The sequence below is a fragment of the Trichomycterus rosablanca genome, chromosome 2 (assembly GCF_030014385.1).
Source record: "Trichomycterus rosablanca isolate fTriRos1 chromosome 2, fTriRos1.hap1, whole genome shotgun sequence".
NCBI classification, from domain to species: Eukaryota; Metazoa; Chordata; class Actinopteri; order Siluriformes; family Trichomycteridae; genus Trichomycterus; species Trichomycterus rosablanca.
This window is the reverse complement of record NC_085989.1, coordinates 20,717,640-20,744,033: the sequence shown is the minus strand read 5'-3', so window position 1 is coordinate 20,744,033 and position 26,394 is coordinate 20,717,640. Positions and strand designations below refer to the sequence as shown.

The window sequence follows — 26,394 nt, the reverse complement described above, 5'->3', positions numbered from 1 at the left end:
ACATTCACCACAGTTTGTTCAATATGCCCTCTACAGAGAAAAATGATATCATGTAATGCTGGTCACATAGTTTTAGAACAAACCATTTTTGAGTTGCTGAGTGGAGTTCTGTTAGTAAAATAGTTGACAGAACTTTTGCGGACAATAATAAATAAATATATTTAAATTATTTAAAAGAGATATTTAAAATATAAAATATTATTTTTCTTTAGTATTTAAACTATTCAAAAAAAAAAAAAAATAGATGTTGTTGCCCTTAATAATTTTATTCATTATTTTGAAACCAAGGCACCCTCAACTTAAAAAACAGACACAGCAAAAACTGTTCATTTAGGAACATCATGACAAATTTCAAGCTAAATGAAGCATAGGATGCACATAATGTTTTTGTGATATTACAACATGTTTTCCATTAATAGGTAAAATATGACATTTTTAAAGAAAATTGTTAGAATAAATATAATTATTATCACTGGACATGGAATGTACCCCAAATTATGTATGCAACTTGCTTATTTTAAACAAATTAAAACGGTCAAAATATTTTTTTTTCAATAGCAAAGTACGAAACGTATAGTTAACTGAGAAACATGAGTATTTTACTTTAATAATGACATTTACAGTTAAGATAAAAGAGAGTTTATTGAACCGCTATTAAAAACACCGCCTCCCCGTCAGCTCTTATTAAGGCGTCTCTGTAGCTGGTAGTTTGTAACAGTGTTCTGCCTGTGTTCCCTGTATAGAGAGCAAGTGACCCCAAGAGGGGGCAGTTTTTAGTGTATCATCAGTCCTGGGTCTTATTCGCAGAGGTTTTATCCATACTCAGCAGAGAGCACCGCTTTAGTTTCGAGAGGAGTGATCCAGACCGGACAATAAAGCGAAGCGAGTGTGTGTGAGAAGGGATGGCGGCCATCAAAGCTCTCCAGCAGTGGTGCAAACTCCAGTGCAGCGGTTACAGAGACGTGGAGATAATCAACATGACCAGCTCGTTTAGAGATGGACTGGCCTTCTGTGCTCTTATCCACAAATTCCGACCCGACCTCATGTAAGAAGAATTTAAAACACTGTTTGCTGTTTCATTCTCATTCTGTTTCCCACTCGTTAGTTTATGCTATAGTAAACTAACCACGTGTGATTAAACTGATGTAGTAAACTTGTTAATGTAGTAAATGTACTGTGATGGGCAATGCTATAACCTTGACTTTAAATAAAAGTTATAATTAGTCCCAATGACATGTTCATTAGCAGTATTTAGGCTGACTAAACACCTGCCTGTCTCCTAAACTGTGGCACTGTTTGGTTACCTTTTGCAAAGTCTCAAACACCTACATTCTTTTGGCTGGTTTGTTTGTTTGTTTGTTTATTAGCATTTTAACATCATGTTTTACACTTTGGTTACATTCATGATAGTTATTCGTTACACAAGATTCATCAGTTCACAAGTTTACAGTCAAACACAGTCATGGACTATTTAGTGTCTCCAATTCACCTCACTTGCACATCTTTGGACTGTGGGAGGAAACCGGAGCTCCCGGAGGAAACCCACACAGACACGGGGAGAACATGCAAACCCCACACAGAAAGGACCCGGACCGCCCCACCTCGGGATCGAACCCAGGACCTTCTTGCTGTGAGGCGACAGTGCTACCCACCGAGCCACCGAGCCACCGTGCCGCCCCTTTTGGCAGGTACACTTTGGTACATTTTCATAGAAACTAATATGAATAATACCATCTTAGTCATTTTTACCAGTGTCCCAATGTTCTATAGTTAAACAAGGTACTTTTATAAAAAGTTTGGGACCGTATCTATTCAAAAATAAAGTAACATCGTTCACAAAAAGCAGAGGTGTAGGAACACCACAGTATTTGAATAGCATTATGTGTTCCCCAGTAAAACAATAGATATATAAATAAATATTTACATGCATGTTAAGACTGAAGTTTTTATGCAATGCATTGACTATTGAGGCATTACTTACAGCTAAATACATGTATTTTTAAAAAGTATGATGATGAAATTACAGGCCAGTGAATTACAGGCCAGAAATGACCAGTGACCCCATTTTAAGGATCCAGAATTTTTGCAACACTATCACAACCCCTTTCCCTTTTACTTTTAGTGCATTTCACTACAAGATCCTCCTGTTCCTTTTCACAATCTGGTCAACTTTGCAGTGGATCTGGCACCAACATGCAATTACCTGATATACAAGCTTAGAACAGAGAAAGGAACATACTAGGGATGTAACGATGCACCACAAAACAGTTAAAAATCGATTCACATGTATAATGAATCGATATTCACTTTAAACAGCAGAGGACACTGTCACTATTCACCTCGCCTGGTTGTCTACAGGGTTGCCAGGTTCGGAATTTTCCAGCCAAATTTATTTATGTGAGGATACTTTCCTTATTTGTATTATTCATTTATTTATTTAATGTGGGATTTATTTCATTTCATTTTTTTAAACACAAAAAGGGAAATGTGAAGCATTGTTTTGCATAGTTTGTACCTACCTCAAAAATAAAAGGGCATTCATTATTTAGATAAATAAAAGATAAGCACAAATACAGTACAGTAAATACAGTACAGGAAACTTTGTCATAGTTTGTCTTCAATTTAATTTTGTTAAAAAAATTGGGAAAAATTGTATCGTGAACCCAGTATTGTGAATCGCATCGCATCATGGGTAGAGTGTATCGTTACATCCCTAGAACATACTAAACAGTTTTCTTTCTTGAAAATGTAAACTTTCTTTTTTGCCTTAAATGTTAATTAAATACAATTACATAGAAATAATTAAAAAGCTATGCATGTTTCTAATTATACAAATAGCATAGTTTTGGCCGAGTGTACTGTGGTATAAACTCTTTCATGAGTAAAAGTTTGTGTTTTTATTTTCAATATGTCGACTGTTATTAAATGAAACAACATAAATTTGACTCATGTCTTTTTCTTCTTTCAGAAACTTTGAGTCGCTCAGTAAAGACAATGTGTATGACAACAACCACTTGGTAAGATTTATTCCTCCTTGATTGAAGGAAATGACTATCTGGCAGTGACTTACATTTTGTACGACATTACATTTCCTCTGGCAGTGAAAAACATTTCCTTTGAGTTAAATTGGGACTGGTTTGTCCTTTAGAAATCCTTTGTTTAATTTTTGCCTTTTGGACTCAGATTCTATGTGATTTGGTACTGGATTGGATTGGACTCTAATATGCATGGCTGAATCAGTGTGTTATTAAAGTCTCTTGCTGCTTGCTCTCTTGACCACATCTTTGTTTAAGGTACTTCCATGGTCTTTTTGACATTACACAACTATACCAATCCCCAGGTGGGGCGGTCCGGGTCCTTTCTGTGTGGAGTTTGCATGTTCTCCCCGTGTCCGCGTGGGTTTACTCCGGGTGCTCCGGTTTCCTCCCACAGCCCAAAGACGTGCAAGTGAGGTGAATTGGAGATACAAAATTGTCCATGACTGTGTTCGACATAACCTTGTGAACTGATGAACCTTGTGTAATGAGTAACTACTGTTTCTGTCATGAATGTAACCAAAAGTGTGAAACATGACGTTAAAATCCTAATAAACAAACAAACAAAAACACCACCATACCACATTCTGCATGTGTTACGACTACGACTGGCTGCGTAATCAGAGACTAAAATGGTGTGCTAGACCAGCTTGCCAGCAGTCCAGATTGTCTTCTGTTCACATTCTTTTGGCTATTAGGAGGTGATAAATACAAAAGTCAGGCTCTGTACTGTAGTGCAGCTAAAAACCTAAATACAGTAGCAAAAATTAATCACCTGGATTTATCTTTATCAGTTCTGTGTTCTGCTTCCTTTACATAGTTTACTGCAGCATGTTTTACTTAAGAGTACTTACCATTGAACCTACAAAATATTTCCAAAAGTATGCAGACAAATAACCATAAGCTTGCTATGCATCCCTTCCCCAACATCATGTGTATTAATATAGCAGCCCTCCACTCTTCGGGGTTTTACAATGTGTTGGACTGTGTCTGTAGGACCTTTTGCTAGTTTAGTCGAAAATGTTTTCATAAGGTTTTGTTGATGTTTGATGAGCATGTCTGGCTCCTAACTGATGTTCTAGTTTCAAAAGATGTTCTTTGGATTAAGGTCAGAATTCTGTGCTGGCCTCTGAACACTTGTTTTTTGTCAGATGTCTTTATTCTTGTTTCTTAATCAGATGAGATATATGGCTAATTAAAATACATATTCATTTATTTCAGTGTTATGTGCTAAATATCACTAAAGATCAATAACATTAAATCCAAATACAATTGTTGGCTCCATGATGACTAATTAAAACATCTGTTAATTTATGTTTTCTGTTCAAAATATCTTATCTGTTGATTATTCATCCCCTTTCCTCATTACCCACTAAACAAACCAGCCAGCTGAACATCCTGGTTCCCTTGTAGGGAGTTTCCAAAGCAATACACCAAAGGACCACTTTGACCAAATGATCTCATTTTTTTCCATCACTTCCTCTCGAGAAAGTGCATAATGATTGTTTTAGACCTAGGGAGTCAAATGTATGCATCACAGCTGGGACATGACCATTACGAGAAGCTTTATTTCCTTCCTGCTTCCTCGGAGAGCCCAGATTACAAGCACCTGCAGTGAGACAGGTACTTACTGATCTGCTCTGAAACAACAGTTGCTCTACTCTGCTGCTGGTAGGAACCTGAGCTGTGAGAAATGATTCCAGCTCATTCATTATAAAGCAGGGTGGCTATCACATGCCTGATACTTATCAGGATGAGTTTACCTCGGTTCTACTACTGTTATTACGAATGTTATTCCCTTTGTACATCCCTGTATTGTGTTGGGGCTTAAGTGATGGGTGCTTGGAGAAAAAGATGGAAGGGAAATAGTAATAGTATTAAATGTTTTAAGGGAAGTAATAAATGGAGATAGTTAGCTTAGTAATAATTATAAAAATAACTGTGTGGTAAATAATGGTACAGTTTGCCACAACTATTGTAAAATATTCCAAACTATTTATCACATTTTGCATAAAAAAAAAAAAACAGTTTGGTTAATAATGGTGCTGTTTGCCAAAGCTATTGGGGAGTATTCTGAAATATTTGGCTACTTTTAAATCAAACAACTTGAGACTTTGCAGAAATTGTATCTACATTTTGCATTTGATTGTCAGAATGTACTGTACACTAGGTATAGGTCCATTATGAACGTCATAATAATGACACCATGTGTAGTGCATGTATTTGACCCTCTATTAAGTACAGTTGTATGTGGATTAGAACACAACCATGCTGGATGGTGCTATTTCTGGCTGCCTGCTGTTATTGGTTGCCAGTGCTTTTATGTAGACCAATTATAGACGGTCATTAGTCAAAGGTTAATCGCTAAATGAGAAGCTTATATTGACTCATACTATTACAATAAATATCATGTTCATGTCAGCAAGGCTTTAGGCGTTAATAAATAAATATAAATAATGTAGCAAATAGGGCAGTTACATAGAACAATAAACAACAACCCTGACCAGAGCTAGTTGGGTATTTTAAATGCACCCATCAGACCTTGTAATGATGGTACTTATTGCATAGGTTAATCAAACAGTAGCCATTCAACTGTTATCTTATTGGTATTCTGAACAAGATAAGTTAGCAGACGTTTAAATTTTCATCAGGGCAGGAGGCTAAATATCTATTTAGAGTTTTGTTGAGAAATACCACACACATGCAGGGATTCATGTAATTACTACATCTTTTTCGTTTTCTGTCAGACCAGAATAAATAAATGAAGTAATTAAAAGATCATAAATCTATAATTTAAATATTTAATAGTGCTTGTTTAAGAGTTACTTGTTTTATATACATAGTAGTGTTCATGTTTACCTCAGAATTAAGGGGCGGCACGGTGGCTAAGTGGGTAGCAGTGTTGCTTCACAGCAAGAAGGTCCTGGGTTTGATCCCCAGGTGGGGCGGTCCGGGTCCTTTCTGTGTGGAGTTTGCATGTTCTCCCCGTGTCTGCGTGGGTTTACTCCGGGTGCTCCGGTTTCCTCCCACAGTCCAAAGACATGCAAGTGAGGTGAATTGTTTGATATAACTTTGAGAAGTGATGAACCCTGTGTAACGAGTAACTACCGTTCCTGTCATGACTGTAACCAAAGTGTAAAACATGACGTTAAAATCCTAATGAACAAACAAACCTCAGAATTAAGCATGGGGGAATTTATCTAATGGCAGGGGTGCAGAATTCTGCATAACACTGATATTAATTCATTCATAAGTATTCATAAGTCTAATTCAGCATAAGATTTCAGATAAGATTTCCAGCCTTCCCTGCATGATTCTGATGTGTGTAATCTTGACAGCTTCACTCTTAAGAACATGACTTTTTTTTTTTAACTGACCGCAATAATTAAGTTACTTATTACTTGGTTAGAAATTAATTGCTTAATATTAACAAGTCATAATTGTGATTATACAAACGGTGGCTTAGATATATTGGTTCTGACTAGATGACTAGGTTCTAATAGATGTTTAATCTTGTTTAACACAAAGCTCTGTGTGAGGAAAAACAGGAAAACCTTATTGTCCTCTTGCTGCAGTTGCTGTCTGAACGGATGTGAAAATGTAATGAGCATGTCCAGGTCAATCCTGAACAAAGCTCTTCCTTACTACTTTTTTTCCCATGTCCTGTAGTGTGCACAGGAAATGTGCTTTTCAACTTTGGTCAGAGACCACGCAGTGTGGGAGGGGGCAAAATTTGAGGGTTTTTTTCTTGTTCTTTTTGGAAGACCTGGCCATTGCCAAGACACTCAGCTGCTGGTATGAACCAGCCAAAGAGACTGTGGGGAGTGAACATTTTAAGATTTATCTATATATTAACATCTAACTTCGACATATAGATAGTGCAATTATTTTTGTATTTAGTAATTGCAATGGCTTGGATAAAGGCCGGACCACATTCTATGAGGTATCATTGAAGAAATTAAAAGTAATTCCTATAATGGGACAGTTTGTGCCTCGCCACTGAGGTGCTTGGTGTAGTCCCACACTCGCACGAATTAGAAATGAATCCAATATGCAGGATGCTTAACTAAAGTAAAACAATACTGTGGGCTAAAAATCTACAGGCCAGAAGAACTAAAGGAAAAAAGGAGGTAAGCAAAAATCAGAAACAAAGTAATAATTTAAAAGCATTGAAAGGCCTGGCCCACAGTGGAGAAAGGGGATAGAAAAGGGATAGAGCAGAAATTAAAACTGGTTCTCACTGTATGGCAAGCTACTCAAACCGTCTATGCCAACCAAGTTCACAGAAAAAAAAAGAGTAAAAAGAGCAAACCCAGAACAAACCAAGGCTGGCAAAAAAACTGACCGATCTGCCATTCCACCAAAAGCCCTTGCACAGTATGGATAAAACTATCAGAAAGGTCCATCACGTCACTTCCCAAGGCAACAACCTCATCCAGTGTGGTTCTGTTGTGATAGCCGAAAGGTGCAGTGATGCCGTCTGCGTGTCTAAAAAAAAGATAAAGAATGCTGGCACCTGTGCCTGGCATCATGGTTTCAGAGAAGAAGAACAGGTGCCAACAGAGGAACGATCAACACTGTGAGGGGGGGGGAAATCAGTTAAATTTACATTCCTTTACCTGGAGTGAAATACTGCTTAATGAGCCGACTGTACATTCTTCTCTTCCAGCCATAAATGGCATGGCATGGTAGATGGGTATTAGTCTGTAGCTTCTGCCCCCTGCCGTGGTCACAGAGGTCACAGGTTTCTTTTGTCATTGAAATTATACGTTGCTACAACTGTTGAAGGTGCATAATGGTGCAATCCTCAGTTTTGTTGATGCATTTTTATTAATTTTTAACAATCTGTGTGCTCAGTTAAACTGTTACAATCATCATTGCTGAATGTGACTTTGCTAAATCCAGCTGTTTATGTTTCTGTGTTTCAGGCATTCTGTGTGGCTGAGGATCATTTAGGGATTCCTGCACTTCTGGATGCAGAGGATATGCTGGCTCTGCCTGTCCCAGACCGGCTTAGCATCCTTACTTATGTCTCGCAGTACTACAACTACTTTAATGGACGCACACCCAGTAAGACAATACAGTCACTTTGATGTGTAACAATATACAACACATACTTGTAAGGTTTTAGGGTCATTGCAGTCTCAAAGCCATCGAGGTGGATGTCATTGTTTTCAAAATTTATATTATATTATCAGGACTGACTTTGTAAAGATTAAAACATTTTAAACTTTTCACTTACAGTGGGAGGAGTTGGAGGAGTCAAACGGCCAGCAGAGGGTTCAAAGGAAGCACCATCGGAGAAGAAGAATCTCCCTGTCGTCAAAACCTACAGCCCAAAACCTGTTCCAGAAAACTATCCACGGTCTACCTCCTCTGCCTTAAAGTCTTCAGAAAACCATCCACCATCACTTCTCATTCAGAACAGCAGGTCAGACAGATGTGTATCACCCTCTCTAAAACAGCAGTCTGCTATGGATAAACACACTGCATCTAAAATCATCCAAAAACACCTTTCAAGCAATGTTTCACCCATCAGTCTGAAAACTTCAGACCGGGATGTTGAGAAGGTATGAGTGCCCGATTTTTTTTTACTTTTACTTTGTTTAAAAGTCCACCCTTTTTTCATTAAAATGTGTTGATATTTGTTAAAAGATTAAGCTGGTGACTGTTTCCCCCCATGTAAACAGTATTTATCTGATGGATCAGATTGAAATTTGCCTTAAATTGTCCTAATATATTACAGATTACAGCTGTAAATATGATATGAATTGTAAAATGCGATTCATTTGTTATTTACCTTACTTGGTATCGATGGTAATATCTATAACCCAGCTTAGACCATCTGTGACTGGTTGATACATGGTCGTGTCTAGGTACGTTCCAACAAAAAATGAACTTTATGCATTTCCCTCCATATTTTCCTCCTTATCTAGTGATATCCAATTACAGTTTTGTATTTTTGCCTCTTCTGCTGCATACCTTAACTCCTGATCTAAGAGAGCTGCAGTCACCTGTTCTAATTTTGACTGATTTTACATAGTTTGGAAAGGCATGAACCCGGGTCTGAACTCCATCAAACATCTGTTCAGAGACCCAAAAATAAGTGTATGAAGTGTATCATTTTCCTACTTTTGGTCACTGAAGACAATCTTTCTGTTACATGATAAGAACACTACACGGTGTAGTATTCCTATTTTATACTGTCTGTTATTCACTTTTGTAGAGTGACATGTAGAATTTATTAAGAACCTTGCCTGTGTGCACATACAGAGTATGAGTCACAGTGATTGCAACTTCTAGTGATCCTTCAGTACAACAGTTTATCCTAGTCTCAAGGGCTCAAGGCAGGAACATCATGGATATGGTGGCAGTAGATTGCAGGACTTGTCCAATCATGTCTGTGAAGACGTCTGGCCGGCTGATAGCACTGCTGAGATTTAAACTCCGATCTCAGCTAATGTTTTTAAAGCACACACTCGGGGAATGTTAATCTTATCCCTTTCTAATATTTTACTGTAGTAGTATCATGTGGTTGTAACTTTATTTGTAATCTTTCTCTATTCAAAACTCATTTTTGCAGAAGTCTGTGTCGAACGAGAACTCCAATAAAACTGGCACACTGAACAGTAAGTGTGCGGTGTGCAGGAATCATGTTCACTTGGTCCAGAGACACCTAGTGGATGGGAAATTGTACCATCGCAGCTGCTTTAAGTAAGACCTACCTTCAGTTTTTAACCTGTGTATGTCCTTGAATACATTTAGCACCATGTTCCATGATCTCTGTAAGCACTGCATGACATTTAGTTTAAATTCTGTCCTCTAGATGCTGTGAGTGTTCAGCTGCTCTACACTCTGGGGCGTATAAGGCAGGCCAGCAGCCTGGCACACTGCTCTGTACTTCAAAGCACTGTACTCCAAATGCACATAAGTCTTTAGCTAAGCCTAATGGCTCGGATATTGTTAAGAGGGAACCCAAACCTTCTCCTACCCTACATGCGTCTGTGTTGTCCAGTCCCATTCAAGTTCCTCCCAGATCAGTCCAGCCCAGTCCAGCTCTACAGCCATGGACAGCCTCGGCATTAAGGACCCAGAGTGCCAGGCAGAGATTTTTCCTTTCTGTCTGTGTAGTCCCTAGTACCCAGAACAGCACTGTAACAAAATCAGAAGAGGAGAAAGATCAGGCACCGCCACAGGCACTGATTTCTAAGAAGCTGGCAGAGGAAAACTGCAACAATAACAACAAGGCTTACAACTGTGGGCTCAGTGCAGACAACAAGTGAGTATAAGTAAATGCTTAACAACTGTTGAGCATACTTGGGTTGCATGCAAGTAACTATTTTGACAAAAAGTATGTGGACCCCTTTCTTAATTATTTTGTCCATGTGTTTAGCAACCCCATTTGTGCACAGATGCACTCTACAGATACATGCTTTTTAAAGAAGTGATGAATGTTTCAGTTATAAAAGTGAAGGGACGGGAGATTCCAAAATAAGGACATGATTTTGGTATGGATGCACTCTACCCAGATGTAACTAGCTGAAAAAAATGTAAAGTAAGCTTGACTGTTGTCAAAGTTTACTGAATAACACAATAATTTTACCATAAGTATACCATAAAAAGGTTACAGTTACACTACATAAGAGCCAATGTACCTGACCACGCAGGTGCAGCTTGCCATTGGAATACCATTATTCTGTTTTCCAGGTTATAGTTTTATTTTGACAACCGCTGTATCCCAATCAGGAACACGGGAGGCCCGGTTCCACCAGAGAACACTGGGGTGGAGGGGACTACTGTCTCCCTGTGGAAGTGGACCTGCCCCGACCCTGATCTTGAAAATTAAATAACAATAATAATACATTATGGAAATTTTGTCTGCTAGATGTAATAAAGTCTCAGTCGTGAATTGTTAGCAAGGTTCACTGCTGCAAAGATGCTTAAAACCTCTAGGTTTTATTACCTCTCTTTTGTGTCTTTTTTGAATGCAAAGCTTAATACTCCTAACAGCATCAAAAACTACTCACCCAACAAAGAGTGTGATACAAGACATTGATCCAAAAATACACAAAAAATGAGAACAATGGTTAAAATGACCCATATCCCACAAGGATATGCACATACTTTTTGGCCATAAAGCAATTAGAGCCCTATGAAATTTACCCTATGAAATTTTTCTACTAGTTTTATCTGTGTTTTTAGCTCGGTGTCTTGTATCACACTCTTTTGCTGCTGTTAGTAGCATTAAGCTTTGCATTTTAAAAAAAATGCATGAAAAAGAGGTAATTTTGCAAAACCTAGAGGTTTTAAGCATCTTTGCAGCAGTGAACCCTGCTAACAATGAACAACTAAGACTCTATTACATCTAGCAGACAAAATTTCCACAATGTGTTATTATTTTTATTTAATTTTCAAGATCAGGGTCGGGGCTGGTCTGCTTCCACAGGGAGACAGTAGTCCCTCCATCCCACTGTAATGGCTTGATGCCCTGTACAAAGTTCCCTGGTGGAATTAGGCCTCCCGTGTTCCTCAGTGGGATATAGCGGTTGTTAAAAATAGAATTATAAAATGCGGGTTAGGTACATACGCTCTTATGTAGTGTAAATTTAGCTTTTAATATTATGGTATTAGGGAATTTTTCCATACATTTTTTTGAACACTTCTGTAGTCAACCTAATATGCCTTTATAGCATGAAGACGTTACTTTAAAGGTGCATTAATCAATTGCTAAATAGTAGCATGTTATGATACTATTTTAGTGGAGGAAATATGATATGCTGTTGTTTATTATGTAAACGTGAGCCAAAATTTCAACTTATGTACCTTTTAAAAACTTAACATTATTATTATTCCCCCCCCACACACTTTCCCCCCCAATTTTTCTCCCCTAATCTAGTCGTGTCCAATTACCCTGATTACGTCCTCTATACTGATTCGACCCTTCACCGCTGACTGAGGATGCCTCTCAACTGACATACGCCCCCTTCGGCATGTACAGTCAGTACAGACTGCATTTTTCACCTGCACGTGTCGAGTTCATACACAGACGTGCACTCTGTATGGAGGGCCACCCCCCCCATCAGCATTATTTCTCAGCTCTGTGCAGCGCCATCAGTCAGCCAGCAGGGGCCGCAGTTGCACCAGTTATGAGGACCTATGATCCGACTTTTTTACCCTCTAACCCTGAACATCAGCCAATCAGCCCAGTCGGAAAGGCAGAGCTGAGATTCGATACGATGTATTCGAAACCCCAACTCTTCCATCCTACAGCACATAAATGCAATCAAATATTTATTAAATTGCGATGTGCTATAGACTTCCTTTCTTTAATCTTAACATAAGTGAAAATAACTGGTCTAAAGTGGTGATAATTCATTTTCTGACCATTCGGTCAGTGGGTCTCACAGGCTTTTAATGTAGAGTGATAACAAACAGATGTTTTAAATAATAGGCCATGTCAGGGGCTCTCAACCTGTGCCCATGTGTTTCTGCAGCTTACTGGGCCAACTGTTGACAATTGTTGGCCCCATCATGGTCTAGCTGATTAAAAAGGGTCTTTTTGATCAGTTTATATAGGATTAAGAATGATGCCATACAGGACTGTGTTTGGTTTTTCTATCTGATGAGAGTAAAACCAAAGGCAGACAGCACAATGCAGTGTGAAACAAGCATAAATTGTAAATAATGCAGAAGACATGTGTTTTTTTATAGACCGGGGCTTGGCCGCCTCTCTGCTGAAGTCTCCTGTTGGAAGCAAGAGAAACGGGGCTCAGCTGTAGCAGATCAGAAACCGGGCCTTGTCTTTCCCTCCCCTACCGGCACAAGTATCAGTACCTGCAGCGCGAAGTCCGCCTGGCTGAGTGCCAGCAACAGAGCGCACACCAGACACCCCTCCTCTTCCCTCGTCATCAACAGAGGTGCTGTTTGCTTGCCTGTGACCTTTGCTTATATAAAGTGTTGTCTGATTTAAAATGCTTTCTAAAGGTCACTTGGAAAATTTTATCATAAACATTGGCTATAACCAGAGAGGACGAATGCAGCGGCATACAGCCAGTAATATAAAAAGCATGTCTTTCATTTAGCCTGTTACAATAACTCTGAGAATCTTGTGATGCTGTTTTTATGCCAGGGCGACCTGTAAGGTTTGGTGATTTCATTCCTTCTCCCTTTGGCATTGCTTTACAAAGTCTTATTTAATCATCCACCGACCAGCCATAACATTAAAACCACCTCCTTGTTTCTACACTCACTGTCCATTTTATCAGCTCCACTTACCATATAGAAGCACTTTGTAGTTCTACAATTACTGACTGTAGTCCATCTGTTTCTCTGCATGCTTTGTTAGCCCCCTTTCATGCTGTTCTTCAATGGTCAGGACCACTACAGAGTAGGTATTATTTGGGTGGTGGATCATTCTCAGCACTGCAGTGACACTGACATGGTGGTGGTGTGTTAGTGTGTTGTGCTGGTATGAGTGGATAAGACACAGCAGTGCTGCTGGAGGTTTTAAACACCTCACTGTCACTGCTGGACTGAGAATAGTCCACCAACCAAAAATATATTCAGCCAACAGCTCCCCGTGGGCAGCGTCCTGTGACCACTGATGAAGATCTCAAAGATGATCAGCTCGAACAGCAGCAATAGATTAGCTGTCATCTCTGACTTTACATCTACAAGGTGGACCAACTAGGTAGGAGTGTCTTACAGAGTGGACAGTGAGTGGACACAGTATTTAAAAACTCCAGCAGCACTTCTGTGACTGATCCACTCATACCAGAACAACACACACTTACACACCACCACCATGTCAGTGTCACTGCAGTGCTGTAAATGATCCAACAGCCAAATAATACCTGCTCTGTGGGGGTCCTGACCATTGAAGAACAGGGTGAAAGCAGGCTAAAATAGTAAGTACAGTAGAAAAACGGATGGACAGTCAGTAATTGTAGAACTTCAAAGTGCTTCTGTATGGTAAGTGGAGCTGATAAAATGGACAGTGAGTGTAGAAACAACCTTGTAATTGTGATTAATTAGAAATTACTCTGTCCCCACCATGTCAGTGCTCACATGACTTTAATTTGCCTATGAATGGTGGCTGTAATGCTTAAAAATGCTTTTGTGAAAGAATGGGTCACTCTCAGGAGCTCAGTGAATTCCAGCATGGTACCGTGATAGGATGCCACCTGTGCAACAAGTCCAGTTGTGAAATTTCTTCACTAATAAATATTCCACAGTCGACTGTCAGTGGTATTATAACAAAGTGGAAGCGATTGGGAACGACAGCAACTCGGCCACCAAGTGGTAGGCCACGTAAAATGACAGAGCAGGGTCAGCAGATGCTGAGGCGCAGAGGTCGCCAACTTTCTGCAGAGTCAGAAACTTAATGTGACCTTCAGATTAGCTCAAGAACAGTGTGTAGAGAGCTTCATGGAATGGGTTTTCATGGCCGAGCAGCTGCATACAAGCCTTACATCACCAAGCGCAATGCAAAGCGTTAGATGCAGTGGTGTAAAGCACATCGCCACTGGACTCTAGAGCAGTGGAGGCGTGTTCTCTGGAGTGACGAATCACGCTTTTCCGTCTGGCAATCCGATGGACGAGTCTGGGTTTGGCGGTTGCCAGGAGAACGGTACTTGTCTGATTACATTGTGCCAAGTGTAAAGTTTGGTGGAGGGGGGATTATGGTGTGGGGTTGTTTTTCAGGAGTTGGGCTCGGCCCCTTAGTTTCAGTGAAAGGAACTCTTAATGCTTCAGCATACCAAGAGATTTTGGACAATTTCATGCTCCCAACTTTGTGGGAACAGTTTGGGGATGGCCCCTTCCTGTTCCAACATGACTGCACCAGTGCACAAAGCAAGGAAAAACTCGACTGGCCTGCACAGAGTCCTGACCTCAACCCGATAGAACACCTTTGGGATGAATTAGAGCGGAGACTGCGAGCCAGGCCTTCTCGTCCAACATCAGTGCCTGACCTCACAAATGCGCTTCTGGAAGAATGGTAAAAAATTCCCATAAACACACTCTTAAACATTGTGGAAAACTATCCCAGAAGAGTTATGGCTGCAAAAGGTGGGCCGACATCATATTACCCTATGGATTTAGAATGGGATGTCACTCAAGTTCATATGTGTGTGAAGGCAGACGAGCGAATACTTTTGGCAATATAGTGTATTACAGGAAAATGAAATCGGAGGGTTATTAGAGCATTTTTGAGCTAAATGTGGTCCCAGATGTTAGAAAAGTAGGTTTTAGTCAAACAAAATATGTCCTGTAGCAGGATCATGACCCAGAGCACACATTTAATTCTAATAAAATGAAAAATAGATGCATGCAAGTTGACAAGTCAACTTTTTTGTTTAGTTTCTTTGGACATGTAATTAAAATATTCTGATGATACAAAGTGGATACATATGTTTCTGAAGATATTGGCTTTTATACTACATATACACACAATGTATTTGTTTATTTATTTATTTACATTTTTTTCCACTCCACTCTACAGCCAAAGATGTGGGGAGCTGTGAAACCCCGGCTGATTGTCAATCAAATGCCCGAAATGGACCAGCACTAAAGTAAGTAGATCTCTGTCCATCCCCAATATTTTCTAACTCACACAAAGGGAAAAAATGAGCATGGGTTCCACAGGGTGCTGCGATTACAGTAAAAGCCGGACTTCTGATAGCAAAGCCTTTTCATTTATTTCTAGCCTGCTGCTCTCTCCAGCCTCAAGTCCCAAGGTATGCTGTGCCTGAACAGGTTCCTTGTGCAGCGCTATGCTTTTACTATAAGTCCCCCTTCTAGAGTCCACCCTGTTTTATTCACCTTTCTTTTTTGTATAGGATAAAAAGGTGAGATGCTCAGTTTTCACAATAATACAATAGAGGGATTGCTCAATGAGAAATGTTTTATAGTTATTGTTCTTCTTTTTGTTGAACTTTTATTGAAAACAGTGCTCTGACTCCTGAAAAAAACAACAGTGATAACCAACTAATCTGGCAAAACACACACTTTACACCAGGCTTCAAGTCTACTTCTTCTGCTGAGCATTTACCTCAAAAGTCTTCAGTCACAGATGAACCACATCATGGATCTGATTCCCTAGGTATGTCCTGTGCTTCACACTTTCCTGATTTATAGCAGTCATACATGTCTATAACAGCATTTTAATTAGCTTACTTTAATAAGCTTTTACCGCTGTGCCACCTGAGCGCCGAGTGTCGAATTTCTATTCACTTTACACTTACTCTATCGCTGGTGTATATGCGAGATCTGCAGCTCTGCTTACAATTGAAATCAATCATCAGCTGTTAAACATCTTTATTTTACTGACCACACTATTCTCTCTCTGTATTCCTCCACTGATTTCCCATATGGCCTTTCTTCATGACCAATTGTGTCTTGGACCCTGAGACCTTAATCTTGGCAGTAGTGCGCTCCCCTAAATGACCTATTAACCATACAGCTTTAATTGAATAATGACACATTATCAAAAAAAAAAAACAGAAAAAAATAACAGAAGTTTGTTGTTGGATATATAAAAATAAACATTTGTGGCATGGCCACAATCCTTTCATTAGTAATTATGATTGACAACAGTTGATGACCTTGACACATGACATGTCAAGCAAGCTTCACACTGACATGGCGCAATACAGTACCGCACCATGGAAAGGACGCTAGTCCACTGTGGGGCCTCAGACAACCCAACCCTCCCCCCCAAACCATGTCTGTATGTAGGCGGCTGATTGGCCGATAGCACAGCTTTGGATTCAAAACTTAGATCCCAGCAGTAGTCGGATAGCATAATTTACCACTGTGCCACCCAAACACCAGAATGAATTGTACAATTAAAAAAAAATCACATAAAATTATAATGATAAGTTAAGCTTGTGTAGGTGCAACAGACACCTTGACTAGTTTAAAAATGTTTATGAATGAATTCATTCATGGTCTTTTTTTTGTACCACTATTTTATCCTGTTCAGGGTGACACGGTGGCTCAGTGGGTAGCACTGTTGCCTCACAGCAAGAAGGTTCTGGGTTTGATCCCTAGGTGGAGCGGTCTGAGTTGTTTCTGTGTGGAGTTTGCATGTTCTCCCCATGTCTGCGTGGGTTTTCTCTGGGAGCTCCGGTTTCCTTCCACAGTACAAAGACGTGCTAGTCAGGTGAATTGGAGATACTAAATTGTCCATTACTGTGTTTGACATTAAACTTGTGAACTGATGAATCTTGTGTAACCAGTAATTAACTGTCCTGTCATGAATGTAACCAACGTGTGTAAAACATGACGTTAAAATGCTAATAAATAAATATAATTATCCTGGTCAGGCTTGTGGTGGGTCTGAATAATTGCACTAAAGCCAGGAAACACCATGGGCAGCATGTTAAAAAAGTGGATTTACCATGGTATTTTTATACATATTTTGCTATTTACTTAACTGCCTATTTTCAAAACCGAGGATTTCATTCCCTCATCATTCAGCTGTAAATCGGCATCTCCAGATTAACCCCAACAAGGTCTGACCGAGTCCAATAAAGCAGAAGTCAGTAAGTGCCCAGGTGTCAAATCTAATCTGTGCTCTGGTATTTCAGGTGGTATATCTGGCAATCCATCTGACCAGAATGGCAGTCTGGATGGCAGTCTCTCTACAAAAGTATCATGGGAACCTGACACACCATCTCAACAACCAATAAGACCATATGTTGCCACAGTGTATGGTAAGACTTCTTACAGATAAGAAAATAAAAATAGCTAGTTCACCCCAAAATTGTAACTTGACAAACAATGTGTGTTTTTCATGTTACTATTTTTCTGTTATGACAGTCATAAGTAATGCTACTTTATAGACCTTCAGTGTCATTTTTGCACTTCATTATCTTGACTGCTGGCAGGCCTGTCTAGCACCTGATGTTACTCTCAGTTATGCAGTCATGTTGTTTTACCACATGTAGCATATGCTTTTTTTTTTTCTAGAAGATTCATATAAAGCTGTGTGGCTCCATGACGTAGGATATCTAATGTGTGTTCTTTTTATTTTTGGCCCTGGAAAACACAATGTATATTTATTATTAGAAATCAGTGGTTGTGTATGATCCTTTATTTTTCTTTTTTGTTTCATCTCTTATTTTTAGGTGAAAATGAAATGGTGTCGTTGGAAAACAGTTCAGCACCTGAAACTGTGTCACCTACAGTAAGTTTACACAAGTTTTCCCCTAAAGCCGTTTTATTCACCTTCACCACACACACCTTATCTTTTCCTGTTCAGATCTGGCCTCGGCACATCCCGATGGAACAGATCACTACCGAGCTGCAGGAAATTGAGAACAGTCTGAGTGATTTGGAGAAAGAGGGAATTGAATTGGAAAGGAGACTCCGTCGCTGTGAGGAAGGTAGGTGAAGAACATGAGTTGCTTCTGCTGCTGATATTAACTCTTTGATTTGTCAGAATTTAGGAATGATCGAGCCATATTATAGGGTTTTTTAGCAGAGCATAAAGAGCTGTTGGTAATAAAAGTAATAAAAATAAAAATACAGTGGTACCTTGTAACTCGACGTCCCTCAAGCTCAAATGCATAAAATGGAATTTTCTCTCTTTTCATCCTGATTTTTAGTGCAATTTTTTTACCCAGTTGCGTTATGCTTCCTGTCTACTAGTGCTGACCTCTGCCTCGATTGAGAAGTGCGACACAAAACGTGAGCAGTAGCCGACTGCATCTTTTCACCTGCACGAGGCGAGTTCATATGCAATCAGCCTTGTGCATGGAGATCAGCATTATTCCTCCACTCTGTGCAGACGCCATCAACCAGCCCGCAGAGGTCGTAATTGCATCAGTTATGAGGTCCCTATCTGGCTCCCTCATTGGATGAACAACAGCCAAACCAAACATTGCTCATGTAGCCACCCAGCCCAGCCAGAAGGCAGAGCTGAGATTCGATACGATGTATTAGAAATCCCAGCTGTGGTGTGCAAGCATATTTTACCGCTGTGCCACCTGAGCGGCCTTGAAATCCCCCTTTGACAAAATTTTTTACCTTTAAACATGACGTGTATGTGACTGTGCAGTTAAACGTCATTAAAGTGCGAATATGAGACGAATTTGCATTTGTGTGGAATAACCATGGAATTACTTTTAAACTTGTGTTATAGCTCGGGGGGCTGAAATTGTAAGAATCAGATTTTCAAGTCTAAAAGCTTTAAAAAAGGTATTAAAAGAATGACGAAAAGAAAAACTAAACCTCTCCTAATTAGTACTGCTCACAAGTTCTCTCCACTAATGAAATTCTTCACTTGTTGTTTTAGTACAATAAGTCACGTTAAGCTTTGTGCACCGCCACAGTCCATAGGAAACGGCACTGCCAACGCAAAAGCGATTTTGCAGCTTCTCATGTGAATGCGCCTTTACTGAATGGAATACGGTATTCCAAGACCAAGCATCTCCATGTTTAAGAAGCATAAGGAAACAATAAAGAAGTAAAGATAAAGATCAGGTTCATTGTATTGTTTTTTGTATTTTTTGTTAGTTTATATTTATGTTTCAGTGTATAAGTATGAAAAACAACCCCATTACTTTGCATTAGCCTAAAATATATGCAGTTCCACGGGACATATTAAGTGGTTTCCCCATACATCCTTATAGGAAACAAAACCTTGAAACTCAAAGGCTTTTAAACTTGACGTCACTCCCAGAATCAACTGACGTTGAGTTTCAAGGTACCACTGTATAATCTTTCAAGGAGAATTAGTGGGCGCTTCATGCTTGTAGTTATGGTAGCTTTGGGCTAAAGTCAAGACCGCAAATTAAATTTAAGATGAGTCCAGGACCTTAGATCAGGCCTACCAGTCTTGATTGAATAAATTCCAAATAAGAAAAGGGTTAAGACCAAGAATTAGCTAGAGTGTAATTTCTTCCTGTCAGAATGTTTGACATGCATAAGGTTTTATGCATAAGTATTATTATTTTCCTTGGCTGATGTATTTAGTTAAAGCAGTGTGATTCATTTGTTTCAATTAACCACCGCTTTATCCTGGTCAGGGTCATGGTGGGTCTGATTATTCATTGAGCATAAGGTAGGAAACACCCTGGACAGGTCACCAGTCTATCACAGGGCACACACAAACACTTAGACACACATTTACACACACACACACACATGCACACTCATACTTGAGGCAATTTTTCGTAGCTCCAGTTGTTCTGACTGCAGGTCTTTGGTCATGGAAACTAAAACCCTGTTCCCCCAATAGGAAAAAGTGTGTGTGTGTGTATAAATCGTAAGGATGAATGGTTGATGATCGGATGGACACACACACACATACACACACACACATATATCAAATCATGAGCTGTCAAAAAATTCTCCCTCTAAAATAATTTGACACCAACTTGACATAAACGAGATCAGTGTGACTATAAAGTAACCATGTTCACTCGAGTCTTATTCCAAACCCTTTCGCCGAGCCGGTCCACCTGGGAGGTTGATTTTTTTCTCTGCCCCAAGCAGTGGGCGTTGACCAATAAAGTGGCACAGACATTCAGCAGCCAGAGCCAAATGAGGTGAGGCATGAGGGAAGCTTCCTCTCCTCCTGTGGGATTCTGGAAAGGAAATGGAAAGAGGCAGCATTTTGTAGGCAAAGTAATGACTACGAGGGGACAGGGACACCTGATTGGCTGATTTCAAGGTCACCACAGCCTGAGCCTGAGTGATATCATCTCAGTGCTGCCGCACTCACCTGTATCATACCAAATGGAGCCTGGCGCTCGATGGAATTACACCAAGGCGTGTATGTGTGTGAGCTGTGTAACACCTCAAGGCAGTGTCGATTGCTCAACTGATATTTTGGATTGCATTACAGGACTATATTACTTGTGGCACAAAGCCTGACTTGTATTTTGAACAGATATACACCAAGCATTTCATAGAAAAGTGGTTGTTTCCTCCTGAGCATAAGTAATCACGTTCATTGCTTGAGGTGGCATGTGTCTTCTATCTTCAGCTATCACAGACTTTTAACATCTTATCTGCGTATCGTCGGCTTGTTTTCCAGAGGGCAGCGGGGACATTCTGGCAGATCCGTTGATGGTGGAATGGTTCAACCTGATTCGAAAAAAGCAGAGCTACATACGGAGGGAGTCTGAACTAATGTACATGTAGGTGATTCTTTGCCTGGATTAAAGTGTATAGGTTAAAGAAGAGTCGATTTATCATAAACAGCACTTAAACATTCCTGTTGTTATGAATGTGTTTTGTTTTCTTTTTATACAAGGGATCTTCAAAAAGTTTCCACACTCTTATAATTTGGTTGGAAACGGTGAGGGTGGGAGAAGTAGTAATTGGTCGTGTCCGAGATATTGAGAGAGAGCTTATAGTCCGGATTTGGTGCCATCTGATTTCCATCTTTTTGTATGCTTAATGAAGCTTTAAGGGGAAGAAGATTTTTATGTGATAATAATGTGAAGGCAGTGGTGCATCAGTGGCTATGTGCTCCACCAAAAACATTTTTTGTTGATGGCATTAAGAAGTTGGTACGACACTGGGAAAAATGCATCAGAAGGCGATTATGTAGAAAAGTGATGTAACTTGTTTTAATAAATAGAGTTTTAAAAAGTGCGGAAACTTTTTGAAGATCGTATTTACTGTATATAATTTAATATGTAACTTTTCCTTTTAAGTTTAAAATTGTCATCCAGAACATTGCACTTTGTCTTTTTCCTCAAAAATCCTAAAAATCACAATCTCTGCAAATGGCCTAACGTTAAACATACCATTAGATTTACATTTGCATTTACTTTTTCGGCATTTAGCAGACGCCTGTATCCAAAGCGAATTACAGTACTGTGATTGTATACAGTCTGAGCAATTAAGGGTTAAGGGTCTTGCTCAAGGGCTCAACAGCAGCAACCTGGCAGTGGTGGGGCTTGATCCAGTGACCTTTTGATCACTATTCCAGTACCTACAACTGCCCACAATGTTAAGAACAGTTAGAACAGTTGAGGGTTCTATAGCATTATATGTAATGGCTTGAATGTGTTGAGTTTTAAGTGTAAATGAAATGTTACACCTTCCCTCATTTTGATCTGACATTAAACATACAAGTTTAGCATCAATTCCTGTGCTTTCCCTCTTTTTAATTATTAATCAGGGTCAGTATGGTCTGAAGCCTACCATGAAGCACTGGTCACAATTATATCTGTTGAGGGCCTGCTAAAATTTAAACCTTGAAAATGAACCTTGTGGTGGACAGCTAGCGTATTAGACAGCTGCTTGTGTGTTGTTTAATTTGACAGTATTTAAAGTTCTTATAAAACTGCTATGTAAACAATGTATTTATGCAAATTTCATTTTTCTTTCCTCTCTTCAACAGAACTAAAACTCAAGACTTAGAGGAGCAGCAGCCTGGAGTGGAAGGAGAACTCAGGAGACTTCTTAACAAACCAGGCAAGACTCTTAAACTCTTATCTCTATAAGTGTGCTAACCTTTAACTAATATTTATATCAAGCTCAGTATTTATACAATGAAGCACAACTCATGGTCTCTGTACATTCTTTTCAATCTCAGAGCATGTAAAAAGCAGCTCTGAACGAGAGCGTGAGGCTGATCTGATGAAGCAGCTGGTGGAGATTGTGAATCAAAGAAACGCCATTGTGGAGGGACTGGAGGAAGACAGATTGAGGTATGCAGCAAAGTTGAGACAATATGAAAAATGCTTTTAAAACTACCCAGTGCAGTGAAATTACTGGTCAACTTAATTTCATTTGTTAATATACCTCCATTTCTGCATTTCAGGCCTGCAACACATTTAAAAAATAGGGACCGGAGCAATGTAGGGCTAGTAATGAGAAAAAAAACTAAATAATGTGATTTGAAACAGTTTGATTGTAATCATGGTTTGTACAAAAGCAGTATCTACAAAAAGCTATGTCTGAGGTGCAAAGACATGTTGTGGTGTTCAGTTGGCAAAGCAGTCTGTTATGCTAAACCAACACTATGTGCTCTCTAGCCACGGCCTTGACCAGGAGAAAGCAGTTGATTAAAATGAAACTGAAATGAAGGAGCAGAGCCTTTCCCAATGTGTTGGAAGCATCTAATTTCGTTGATATTATTAATTTTATACATGTTAGCAATGAGCTTGGCTAAAATGCCTGAACTGTATATAAATAGTTTGAAGAAGGAAAATATACATCATCTAGTTAAAATTAAAAAACTTTTACAGAAAAAGATAGATTCTTAAAGTAAGTTATGCAACCATGTTTTCTGTGTTTGCTTTTAAGGGAGGAAGTAGAGGATCAGCAGCTAAATGAAATGATGCAAAGGCTCGGTAAGTGTCAGCATCTGCATAGTTGTGATCCAAAGCAAAAGGACAAGAATGTGAATTGAAAACATTGTTTCCATCGTTTTTGTGTTGTGCTAGGTCTGCGAAAAGTAAAAAAGAGGAGAAAATCATCTTTTTCAAAATTGTTAAGCCGCAGAAGTAAAAAAGGCCAGGTAGAAGCATAAATGACCACCAGAGAAGAAGGATTTTTGGTGAATTCTGCTCTAAGCTTCAAGTACACAGCAGCACACGTGCCGGCACATCGCAGTACAAGGTGTAGTGTGGTACAATGAGGTAGGCCCGAGTCATTTCTCTGAAGCTTGATAGGTCAGCGTTCACGGTTAAGTGCCTGAGAAACACAACACACAAGTAATTTTTTTTCCCCACAGAAAGTGTTTAGTGTGCATGTACACAAATTCGGTGAGAGGTTTCATTAGGATCTGTTGTCACTCCTACACAAACTTACTTGTAATGTTTTTATTTATTTCTTCACTGGCTTTTCCTGCTTTGTTTAGTGTTTCTAGCATCGTTTTGTTTGATTTAGAAAGTAATCTTCAAGTGTTTCTACTTTCACACTTCTACACTTTCCAAACTAAGACTTTACAAAAATCACCGTCAGTTGTACACAAACGATTCACCAATTTATTTTTTGTCAGACTAGTACGTTACTGCACTTCTCCTGCTGGCCTGGAGGTGGCACTATAGGCTTACATGCGCCACCGCGACTGTTAAAGCCCACACACTCGCCCTTGCTTAGACTTCAGACTCCAGCTTTATAGGAATTCCTAAATAGAGCTGAAGATTTAGCATCACTAATCACTTGTATTCTGGAAAGACGGATCATTAGATCATATCAAATAATAAAAAAAATAATACATTAAACAAGTGTAATTATGAGTGGGGTTGTGGTAATGTGTTCAGAAAGAGTTTTCATTGTTCCAGAAAAACCATACCGGGAATATTAGAAGAAACTGTTTAAAGATTTAATCCACTGTTTTTACTGTTTTTAAATTTTGTGTTATTATGTATACAATATGTACGTGTTTGTTTTTAACTAATTATAATATATTTGACCTTTTAAATTTTGTTATACAATAAATCAAGGAAATATTTTAGAGCTTGTTTCTCTTCAGGATGGTTGTTATCATTAACACAGTCAGCCTTTGCAATCGTGGTATTATGGAATAACATTGAGTGCACTAAACATAATTATTTGTGTCCCCATACCTCAGAAAAAACTGCAGATTCCAGAAATTTATGTAATAAAAATAAATAATAATATATAAATAACTATATAATTCATATAATAATAAAATACTGTTTTTAAAAGAGTTTTTTTTTTTCATTAATTTGCGTTAATGAGTTCATGGTATTAAATACATTACTTAAAGGAAATTACACAGTATAATCACTATGTTATATGATCATTTCTTTGTGTAAACTTATTTTTCATTAAGCACATAAAATAATAAATACTATACTCTAAAAATCTAAATGTATTCCAGGCCAAAAAAATTGGAATAAGAATTGGAATGTTATGTTTTTTTAAATATTTTATATAGTAAGTATATTATTTATATAGTTTATTTAAGTACTATTAAAAAACTAAAACTGGCTTCCAATTATTGATTTTATATTTTGATATATTTAATATATTCAATTATTAATATATTTATTGAAAATCCTTTCTCTATAGGTTGGGATTCTCTTAAATCTTATGCTAAACAATCAATAAACAATCATTTTTATATGTTACAAAATAGTGGGCCATGTAATACATTAGAGATACATTTCTGGCACAGTGACAATGCAAAAAGCTTTTCCCTAAGTATTACAAAATGTCATTTTTTGACTTATTGGTAGGTTTAATAAGCATACTATGTCAGGTTGGAAAATATTAATGCTTAATTTAAAAAAAACTTGGCACTGGACATTTTCTTGGTGTCACAATTAATTATCCTGTTTAAGAATTAATAGCAATTAACACACATTAACTAGATTGAAGATCCCAAATGTCATATATTACAAAAAAGCATAGACATTTGATAAACATAAAAAAAACTATTCAAAGCATATAGTAAGTACACTGTGTAACTATATCATTACAATAAACCTTTTTCCTCAGTCCTGTGCACCACTATATAAACTGTAAGCAAATGTACATTCATGTAATGTGGCAACAGTCTTTTGGATAATGATAATACATGTAAACACCTTCAGTACAATAAAATTATTGTTCTGCATGTCCCAGCTTTTTTGGAAGCTGAGGTCTAGAGCCGAGAGTGTTAAGAGTCTTGCTAAAAGGCCCAACAGTGGCTGCATGGCACAGCCAGGATTCAACCTAACCTTCCAGTTTGTAACCCACAGCTGTACCCACTAGGCTAGCACTGTCCTTTTGGTCCTGAGGTTTGACTTTTTAGTTTTTAGTCAGTAGACATAAAGATGTAGTCTCTGCAGTGTGTATTAATCCCAGTATATTCTAATGATTTTGTCAACAATCTGGGTTAAGATTAGGGCCAGGTGTAAAATAACTTTACTAATTTATCAACTAAATATTGACATCCCTCTGAAACATCAATACAAGTTTGTGTGTGTGTGTACCTACACAGACATGGTTCCAGTATTAAATTCTGTATTCCCATAGAGTCTCATTGGCAGTTATGTGGTAGAACTGGCAGTGTTCTGTATCCCATCGAAAATATTTAACAGTTTTGAACAACTAGTATGTGTTAAAGTTGTTTTAATCTAATCCAAAATATTTCTAGATATAAAAAAAAATCTCTGGATGTCGAACTTTGCATCAGCCATAGAAAATTGATTGGTGGTAATTTGCAGTAATAGTAATAACATACCTGTCTGAATATTCCCTATTAAATACCTGATAATTACCCCACCCTTTCCCCCTTATTTCAAATTCATCATTTTTAGGCCTGGCTGCTGTTCCATCCCTTAAGTTTAAAATCCACCATTCGAACATTCTATCTGCAGTTTAATTTGGGTTTTAGTGAAAAGTGTTAGGATAATTTACTTCCATTTAATATTGCTCC

The 26,394-nt window shown here is 38.6% G+C and overlaps 1 protein-coding gene across 1 annotated transcript; it reads left to right on the top strand.

The window, feature by feature from the left end:
* The first annotated feature begins 902 nt into the window (after nucleotides 1-902).
* Nucleotides 903-24,462, top strand: micall2a (mical-like 2a). The gene is made up of 17 exons (XM_062990376.1): nucleotides 903-1,045; nucleotides 2,969-3,017; nucleotides 7,964-8,105; nucleotides 8,280-8,605; nucleotides 9,619-9,749; nucleotides 9,862-10,314; nucleotides 12,747-12,952; nucleotides 15,538-15,607; nucleotides 15,986-16,137; nucleotides 17,627-17,752; nucleotides 18,167-18,225; nucleotides 18,301-18,424; nucleotides 21,082-21,184; nucleotides 22,399-22,472; nucleotides 22,594-22,708; nucleotides 23,307-23,353; nucleotides 23,447-24,462. The coding sequence occupies exons 1-17, from the start codon at nucleotides 903-905 to the stop codon at nucleotides 23,530-23,532; spliced, it is 2,406 nt and encodes an 801-aa protein (XP_062846446.1). The 3' UTR covers nucleotides 23,533-24,462.
* The last annotated feature ends 1,932 nt before the right edge of the window (nucleotides 24,463-26,394 follow it).

What these genes read in the sequence shown, in the direction of transcription:
- micall2a (XM_062990376.1), top strand. Translation starts at nt 903, where the DNA reads ATGGCGGCCATCAAAGCTCTCCAGCAGTGGTGCAAACTCCAGTGCAGC. An exon ending in CTGAAACTGTGTCACCTACA is followed by an intron (nt 18,226 to 18,300) that starts GTAAGTTTACAC and finishes TTTCCTGTTCAG; the next exon opens with ATCTGGCCTCGGCACATCCC. An exon ending in TGAAATGATGCAAAGGCTCG is followed by an intron (nt 23,354 to 23,446) that starts GTAAGTGTCAGC and finishes GTGTTGTGCTAG; the next exon opens with GTCTGCGAAAAGTAAAAAAG.